We start from the raw sequence: 9325 nt of genomic DNA on the forward strand, positions 1-9325 counted from the left end.
CCCCAGATCTGTTCTCTTTATCAGCTCACCCTCTTGGCTAAACTCAGCCATAGCAAAAACTGCTTTGGAAAGATTAAAAAATACTATATAAATGAAGACTCTAGGGGTGCTCTGGCATCAACATCTGTCATTGCATTGACTGCCAAGGTTGACTGGTCTGATGTGGCTGGCTGTGAGGTGTCTCCATCCCTCACCACTTTACTTGTTCCTCATGAAGAGAAAAAGACAGCTTTCCAGACAGAGGAGGACTGTCCTTTGGTCAAGATTTTATCCATGTAAGAAATTAGGTAATTATTCAAATTCTGATTCTTATTTTATTTTTTGACTGCACTGCATGACTTGCGGGATCTTAGTTCCTCAAGCAGGGATTGAACCCGTGCCCCCCTGTAGCGGAAGTGTGGAGTCCTAACCACTGGACCGCCAGGGAATTCCCCAAATTCTGATTCTTTTAGTTTCTCTTTTCCTTATACCATTTCCTCTTCCCTTGTGGAATCTACCATGACAATCCCCTACCAAGAGAGTAGCCAAAGAAACTGCATGTTCAGACTTTAGTAGAATCCAGTCCAATTTCTGGTAAGCTGTCTTCTGTACCAAGAAAGTGGGGACCGCATTTCTGTGTTCTGTGCAATGCCTAGGACATATTACACTGTCAATGAATAATAACCTTCCTATTAAATTAATATACTTTAAGCCAAACTAAGATGGTTACCATTCACGACATGAACATATACCGGTAATAATCAAAATACTGTGAAACCGACCTGCTCTCCCATCGTTTCTTTTAACCCAGTCCAAGCATTTTTCCATGGTACAGTTTGCAGGCTTGATCCAGACTTTTAAGAGAACTCTTCAGGGAGACAACCCTCCTCCCCAGGGATCCAGAAAGCCTTCTTTATTTACAGGCTCTAGCCCCAAGTCATGGAATTTCTAAACTCTCTCTTGCTAAAGCGTCAGTGACATTTCTTTTGAGAATATCTGCCAGGTTGGCAAACTATGGTCTGCTGGCCAAAACCAACCTGCTGCCTGGTTTTGTATGGTCTGTGAGCTAGTAAGAGTTTGTGCATTTTTAAATGGTTAAAAAACCTCAAATACATGTTACAATGATATGGCAATCGCATTTTAATGTCCATAAATAAAGTTTTACTGGAACAGAGCCACAGTCATTCATTTGTGTGCTGTCTGTGGCTGCCTTCCTGCCACAACGGTACAGCTGAGTAGTTGTAACAGAGACTATATGGGCTGCGAAGCTGAACACGTTTCCTGTCTGGCTGTTTACAGAAAAGGTTGGCTGACCCCTGGTCCATCTTAATGCCTAGATGTGGATTCAACCCATGCCCTTATAACAGCATTTAACTCTTCTCCCCCTAGACAGGCCACACCCTTCTGAGGTCCAGTGAACCCCAGCCACAGGCTGAAAAGATAAATAAACCAGTCACAGACTATGCCAGAACAGAGACTCAAGCCAGGTTTAATGATCATTGTCTAGTTTTCAGAGCCCAGAGGCTCCAAGGTTTGCCAGCCTGAGAGTACATAAGTGGGAAGACTAGGATCCTGGACATGGGGAGGCCTGCTTGCTCCGCCAGCAGGGCTACGAGGAAGTACAAAGGTAAGGACACACGGAAAACTGGAATCAGTTGGCTTTACTCTCCCCAGCTGGGGTATACCTGCTCCTGGCTCCTTCCTAGGAGCCTCATAAATACAGGCAAAGAAAAAAAATCACAAATAATCACACAGATTGTACAGCCCTGTCGTTCTGTCTCCAGGGACACCTGCTTCCTGGGAGACACGTCTGGTTTATGGGAGTTGGGGTGATGGCTCGACCTTTATAACCAGAGCTAGCAGTTTCCTACACGGGGTTCTACTGAGCTTACATACGCTGAGTACCCGATCCCCCAGGTAGAAAGCTACCTTTGGGTTCTATCAACTGAAACCATGGGAGGAGGCTCATCACTTCAGTCTCTTGGTGGGGCAGCCAGGCACGTCTACCAGTCTCTCAAACCGGTAGGTACTGGCCAACCTAGTGGATACAGTGGGGAGACTTAGATCCTCAGGGCCTTTTATTGATATTATGCCCTAAACTGGGTAGGATTTATGAAGCAAATGGCCTTCCTAGTCCTCAGGAACACAGCTAGAAGGCCCCAGAAGACCCACTTCATTTGACATTCACTTTAAAGATTTTCAGAGCCCCAGATGGTGCCTAGAGGGGAAGCTGCAGTATGGAGGTGAGATTTTTCCCCGATTCCCTGGTAAGTCTGAGGAGGGAGTCCTGGTTCCTATAGCTTCAGTATCAGAATCTTCAGAAGTCTCTGAAATATAACCAGACAACTTTTTCCTCCTGCCCCTGTCTTACCAGGGCAGTTAACACAGGAAGAGCAACTTACAGCTCCCTGGTCCCCTGCCAGTGTTCTGGGTCTGTCACTGACCTAGTTCTACATTTATTTCTCACATATATCATCTTTAATCCAAGGAAGGTTTCTGAGGGGTCTGAAGAGCCAGCTAGCTCCTCATCACCCCTCCTCTCAAGATCTTCAACCTGTAGTTCTCCTAACTCCAGCCTTTGCTGAGAAGTTATTCAGTGTCGTGGAGATGTGGGTGAAGCTTCAGGCCGTTCAGAAATCTAAAGTACAAAAGTTTGTATTTGTGGAGCCTGGCATGGTCACTGTCTCTCCTACAGGGCAAGAAAATTGTGTGCATGAAGTTGTGCACATGGGTGGAAACCACTCTGGAAGTGGACGTTAGTGGGGACTGAAGACTCACTGTCTTGATGGAAGTCAAGGTGCTGGGGTGCATGCAGACCTATAAGCATGCATCCCTATGAGCATGCAAGTACTTGAGGGAAATGCTGCACCTCTCTTGACAAAACTAGGTTACTAATAAAGGATGGACAGCAGTCTTGACATCCCGGGAACAGACAAGAAGCAGACGTTGAGTTCCAGTCCCCTCCCCGAATCTTAATAGGCAGCGGGAGTTAGGCCCTCCTAGCAAGCAGCTTTCACCCGCAGGTAAATGACACTTCTTGGAACCTAAAGAGAGATCAGAAAACTAGAAGATCTGGAGAACTTCCGATGGAAGGAGACTTGGTGGGAGAGAGGGGAGAGACTGAAAAGACCAACGTCAGAGAACGTTTTCACCTTGGCCCTGCTCGTCCCCTTGCCAAAGCTCAGAGCAACCAACTCCCAGGGCCTGCAGTAGAGTCAAAGGGAGTTGTCGTCTCTATACCCAAAGTATCCTGCAACCGGGTTGGAATGGAACATTGGGCCTGTTCTTAAGTTCCTTGGGCCTGACAACCACAACTGCACAGACCTCTGGCTGACAGGGTCTCCTTTTCAAAGTTTAGTGCCACTGACTCTCTGTTACAAGACTGCCTGGAACCTCGTGGAGAGGGCAAGACTTAGCCACACTCCAAATTGCCATTCTTCTGTGGCAGAGACCACTCAATTCCATCTCCTCGGATGATGAGATCCCATGCTTTGGCCTTGCAGCAGGGCTGAGATCTCTAAGAGAGGAGCAAAGCGGCTTTGTCAACACAGAAGAGATACATACCCGGCCCCCTCCATCCCCGAGCCCAATCTAACCCAGCTGGGGCCAGACTTTCCCGGACTCCTTCCTTTGCAGAGCAGCATATTAGGGAACACTCAGAATCCCACCTGAACTTGACCAGGAGACTGAATGAAGAGATGGCATACACAAAAAATCAGGTAGGTCCAGCTGGATGCTACATACTAGAGGCTGATTTACCCTCCTCCTCCTAGTGCAAAGAGGCCCCCATCCCACGTCTGTGGCAGGCATCCATAGAAGCTCTGCTTTCAGCACCCTCCACCCTGGTGCTACACACAGGTGCTGGGAATCAAATGCTAACCAAGGGTTTCACCAACCAGGGAATTAGCCAATCTGGAGTTTATCCCCCACCTCCAAGTTCTGTGCTGGCACCTATGCTGTGACAGGGACCCCTCGGTTCATGTTGTACCCCTCTGTACCACTGGTCCCAGGACAAGGCACAGATACCACATCTCACATTGTTGCCGTATCTGACAGGCAACAGGCCAGGCTCCTGCAAAGAACCATCCACCCAGGGCTCATCCAGAAAGAGGAAGGCATTAGTGGGAAGTCTTACAACGGCTTTGGGGAGTGTTACTGATTAAGGTCTCAGCCTTTTCCTGACTCATTTTTCCAAAGGTTTCCAATTTCCCCAGCTGTGAAGTGTGACTTCCTGGTCAAAGATAACATAGCTTTCCCCCAACATGGCTGCTGTGGAAGCTCCCGCCAGCACACACAACATCGCAGGTGTGGGTGGGCAGAGATAGGAAAAAATGATTTTTTTTTCCAAATAATTTTCTCTTAAGGAGCTATGGATGACCTCAAAAAAGTTTAAGGAATCCGCTCTTCCTCCCACCCCTTCCTCATTCCCACCAGCTCAGATACACTCCTCTTCTTCCACCACATTGAGAACTGTCAGGGCTCTGGATAGGGGTGTAGCATTTGCCTGAGAATTAGCATATCCATATTTGAAAATCATGGCAGCCACACCCTGCTTGGGGTCTTGCCTGTTGCTGTAACCGTGACCAATTCCCTTGAGTTCGGGGGGAGCCCACTCCCTTGGGCAGCTAGCCCTCTCTTCCATCCCCTCATATCCTTCAGGGGTGCATTACCTCTCCTGGGGCAGAATCTCCCCACCAACCCATCCTGCTCACACCACAATGGGCGTATCAGAGAAGACCGAGCTGACTGATTCTGGATCTGACATCCTCCGCTGGCCCTTGCCTGTCGCCTCAGGCACCGGCAGGGTGTTGCCTGGCTTGAGCTTGCCGTTCTGACCCTGCCCGGGTCCAGCAGGTTCCAGGAAGGCCACCCGCTGGTCAAAACCATCATCCTTGTCCCCACCAGCCATAGGATCGTGGTTGGGTGTGGTACTAAGCATGGAAGAGCTGAGGCTGTCTCCTTGATGGCTGGAAGGCTTCTCAACACCCCGGCACCAGCAGCGGCAAGGGGTGAGGTACAGGTATATGAGGACCAGGACCACACTGAGGATACAGCCCACGAGGGTGGTATAGGCTGTGTTGAGGGTGTCATGGTGTCCGTGCAAGGTGAAATTGTATACTTTCAACTCCACAGACAGTGTCTCATTGAAAGCCTCCCCCACGGCATAGCAGGTATACACGCCCCCATCCTCGACCTGTACCCGCCGGAAATGAAGACTGCCATCCTTGGACACCGTCACTGTGCTGTTGGCCACCTCATCTAGCACCCGTTCATTGCTTGGTGTCACCCACACCTTGGTCATCCCCTGCTGCTTGGTGTCACACTTGATGGTCAAGGTGTCACCCAGGTGGGCCTCCCAGGCACGTTCCTTGTACTCGCTGCAATTGAGGAAACTCAGACTGAAGACATTGTGCAGCTTCTTGGAGCTCATGCAGTACAGGTCCTCCTGAAAGTCCATCACGGAGCTCAGCTGCCGGTACTGCCAGTGGGAAAAGAGCTGGTAGAGCTCACAGTCGCAGTGTAGCGGGTTGTTGTGCAGGTACAGCCCATTCTTGATCCAGGCGGGCAGCTTCTGCAGGTCGGGCAATGGTAAGTTCTTTAGCTTGTTGGAGGAGAGGTCCAGGAGCGTTAGTTTGGGTAGCTTGGCTCCTTCCTTGACCAGTTCCAGAGGGAAGCGGGAGATCTGGTTCTGGCTCAAGTAGAGTTTCTGCAGCTGGACCACGTCGTCGAAGGCGCAGCGGTCAACTGCCATAATGTGGTTATTGTAGAGCAGCAGCACCTCCAGCGCCTGCAGTTCACTGAACAGGAACTCGTCCAGGGTACGCAGCTGGTTGGAGGAGAGGTCCAGGTAGCGCAGGTTGGGTACTGGGGAAAAGGCCTCAGAGGAGATGAAGTTCAGCTGGTTGTGGCTCAGCAGCAGGGAGTGCAGGTGGGTCAGGCGCGTGGGGGTCCACTCGGCCCGCAGGCGGCTCAGGTTGTTGTGGCTGAGGTCCAGGAGCGCCGTGTAGCTGGGCAAGGAGTGGGGCACGTTGGGCAGCTGCTGCTTGGAGCAGCTGAGGATGTTGCTGGCACACAGGCAGGCGGCTGGACAGCTAACCAAGGGACGGCCAGCTCTGGCCTCCTCAAAAAGGAGCAGGAACAAGGACAGCAGCAGGAGCCAGAGGCCTCGCAGGTCACACTGGGGTTGCATAGTGTCACTGGGGAGGGCGAGGAAGGCCACAAGGAAGATCTGGGAGGAAGTCACCCGGGCATGTTCTGGTGGGGTAAGGAAGGGTCACTTTCACCATAGGCTTAAGAGAAAGAGGATGGGTTTGTGGTCACTGGGGCCTCTGGCAGGAAGGACCGACTCTCCTGCCTTCCCCTCTTCTCCCCCACCCCCCCACCCCGCGGCCCCATCCCCGTTGGGCTAGAAGAGAAAGGAAGAGATGCTGGGTAGTTCCCAAGCACTGTGCAGGCGGTGAGCTCAAAATACTGGGACCGAGAAGGAGGTGGGCACAAGGGCCTGCTGCGCTAGGGTCACAGGAGCGGAGGATGGGGATCGCCGGGGCGTCAGGGACTGTTGGGGTTACAGGGATTGCAGGGCCCGGGTCTGGAGGCAGGGTCAGTAGGGCCTTTGGGGAGGAGCTGAAGGAAGGTCGACGGGGCACAGGCTGGGTAGGGCGAGCCCTAACCGGGCTGAGGGGCCCCGGGGCCTGTCGGGGCGGGCTCCCCCCGCGGGACCTCTGCTCACTGCACCTGCTCGGCGAGGACGTGTCTCAGCCCATGGCGGGTCCGGGAGCTCCGTCGCGGCCTCCCCTGGCGGCGCCTCACCGGCCGGCCTGCCGCGGCGCCCGCCTTTCGCGGGGGCCCGCGCCCGGCAACATCGCCTCCCGGGGACTTGCCGGGCTCCGCTCCGCTCCCCCCGCGCCGCAGCCTCGACCGCTGCGCCGTCGGAGCCCCCAGACCACGGCCACCGTCTCCGGGTCCGCTGGGCCGGCGTGCAGCGGTGCTGGGAGCGGGAGGCGCCGCGATCCGAGCGCTGGGAGCGGCGTGGGGGCAGCGAACACCGCGCGCGCGCCCGTCACCGCCGCCGAGCCTGGGGGCGCGTGCGCGCGGCGGGGGCGGGGCGCACGTGCGTGTGTTTGTGTCGGAGCCCGACTGGCGGACCGGCGGTCGCGCGCCGCTCATTCCTTCTCAGAAAGTGTTGGGACCTGGCGAGGAAAACTGTCGAGAGGAGGGCTCTGGCCCCTTAGTTCCCCAATTACTTCTTCCACCTTCTTCCAGCCCCTTCACCACCCCATCCTTCTACCTACCAAAACCTCTCTCAGGAAAAGTAGGTCTAACTGAAGTGAATTCGCTGCAACTGGCTCTGGGCCAAGATGCGTCACATGTCTTCTAATTTTACAAATTAGAGAAATCTGGTTGAGCTCCCGGCTCTTAATGTTGGCGGGAAATTCATTAGTCACGTTCTGAGGTTCCTCCCTCCCCTCTTTCTAGGTCTGTGAAGTTCCAACATTTGGGGGAAAGATTTGGAGAAGGGCCTTTATTTTTCAGTCTTGATGCTACTGTTCCACGACTCTTGGGGTACCACTGAAAGGGTACAGCTCCACAGCCTACAAGGTGGATGGGCAGGAGTAGGGGTAAGGGAGGATCTTTGGTGCAAGCACAGACACCCTGTGAGGCAACTCTCTCTCGCTCTCCTCACACACACACACACCCCGACTGCATACAAGCCAGGGACAAGTTTCCATTCCTGGAAACTCCAAAATCCTTCCCAGCCTGGGGGAAGGATTCATTCATTCATCCCTTAACTCTGGCACTTGCCCTCTTCCTAAACCAGTATCAGCTCTTTCCCCTCCCCTTATGGAGCAATTCCAGCATAGTTTCTCTGCTACCTAATCCTCAAAATGAAGGGGGCGGGGCCGTGTCTTCTTTAGGGTGGTCCCTGAAACACCAAGAAGCTGTTAACCAGTGTGTGTTTTGGGGGTTGGGCATGGGAATAAGGGGATGTGAGAAGAGCCTAGACCTTATAATTCAAGACTAGCTGTTCTTGAGATGGTAGACCCTGAGGGAGAAATTACCTTTTTATTTTTTCTAGTTTCTTACAACAGCAAGAACAAGACTGAAATTAATGTCTCAATATATTAGCCTGCTAAGAGTTTTCAAAAGAAAGAATTTATATGTCACATGTTTTACCATGGATTTAAGGGAATGTATTATCTCTTCAAGGGGTATTAGCATGTTAACCCTATGCACAGTGTGAAAAGGTCTTTCCTGTTTATTTCAGGCATCAATGATAATGTAGGGAGGGTATTCAGGGTGTGGGAAATTCTGAAATCACATTGCATCAGTTCTTTATTGCGGTATAACAAATTGCCCCAAATTCAGTGGTTTAATACAAGAATATACATTTATTGTCTTTCACAGTTTCTGTTGGTCAGAGATTCAGGAGCAGCTTGAAAGGCAGTTCTGGCTTGGCAGTTGCAAACAAATGGAGCTACAGTCAATGGAAGGCTTGACTGGGGCTGGAGAATCAACTTCCACAGAGGCTCAGTTATATGGCTCGCTCATGACTGGCCGGCTGTTGGCCGGAGAGCCTGGCTCCTCGCTGGAGAGACCTCTCCACAAGACTGAGTGTCCTCACAGCACGGTAGGTGACTTCCCTCAGAGCAAGAGATTCAAGAGACAGCAAGGCAGAGGTCACCCTGACCTAGCTTTATGAGGTCACACCTGTCACCTCCACTTTGGTCACATGGACCAGCCCTGATTCAGTATGGGAGGAAACTACACAAAGTTATGAATACCAGGAGGAGATGATCTTTGGGGACCACTTTGGAGGCTGGCTATCACACACATCATCTCTGAAATCACATCTATTTTTCAAAATGTCATACATACACAAGAGAAAATGATACTGTGAATGCCCATATACCCATCATCCATAGTCAATAATTATCAAGGGAATTCCATCATTTTGTTTTGTACAGGTATCCCTGAGAAACTCACGCTCTTCCCACCGCACCCCCATCCGCATATCCTGTACTGACTTTCCTTAGACTCGGTGTTCCAGGCTCTCTCCCTTCTCTCATTTCCCCCTTTCTGCTATGCTTAAGGGATGGATAAGAGACAGATACAAAGAAAGAAGCCCCCTTATGCTGGACACCAGTCTCAGATGCGGATATCTGCAATTGAAGAGGTCACCACAGATATGGTTCTCAGTCAATCCTTTTTTTTTTTTTTTTTTTAATTTTCAGGTCATTCAGAAATAACCTTGCCATTTTCAGATTTTAATGTGCATACAGATCACCTGGGGATATTGTCAACATGCAGATTCTGAATCGTAGGTCTAGGGTGGGGCCTGAAATTC

General features: G+C 51.5%; 1 protein-coding gene across 1 annotated transcript; it reads right to left on the minus strand.

Moving 5' to 3' along the window:
* Positions 1–1448: 1448 nt before the first annotated feature.
* On the minus strand, positions 1449–7009 carry AMIGO1 (adhesion molecule with Ig like domain 1). Its single transcript, XM_027096307.1, has 2 exons — positions 6715–7009; positions 1449–6234 (listed from the first exon to the last, which is right to left on the minus strand). Exon 2 carries the CDS (start codon positions 6167–6169, stop codon positions 4688–4690), a length of 1482 nt encoding a protein of 493 aa, XP_026952108.1. The 5' UTR covers positions 6170–6234; positions 6715–7009; the 3' UTR covers positions 1449–4687.
* Between the last annotated feature and the right edge of the window lie 2316 nt (positions 7010–9325).

The sequence above is a fragment of the Aethalodelphis obliquidens genome, unplaced genomic scaffold (assembly GCF_003676395.1).
Source record: "Aethalodelphis obliquidens isolate GAN/ISIS:26980383/991018 unplaced genomic scaffold, ASM367639v1 scaffold100, whole genome shotgun sequence".
In the NCBI taxonomy this organism is placed as follows: domain Eukaryota; kingdom Metazoa; phylum Chordata; class Mammalia; order Artiodactyla; family Delphinidae; genus Aethalodelphis; species Aethalodelphis obliquidens.

Coding starts and splice junctions, on each gene's coding strand:
- AMIGO1 (XM_027096307.1), bottom strand. CDS start 6,169: ATGCAACCCCAGTGTGACCTGCGAGGCCTCTGGCTCCTGCTGCTGTCC.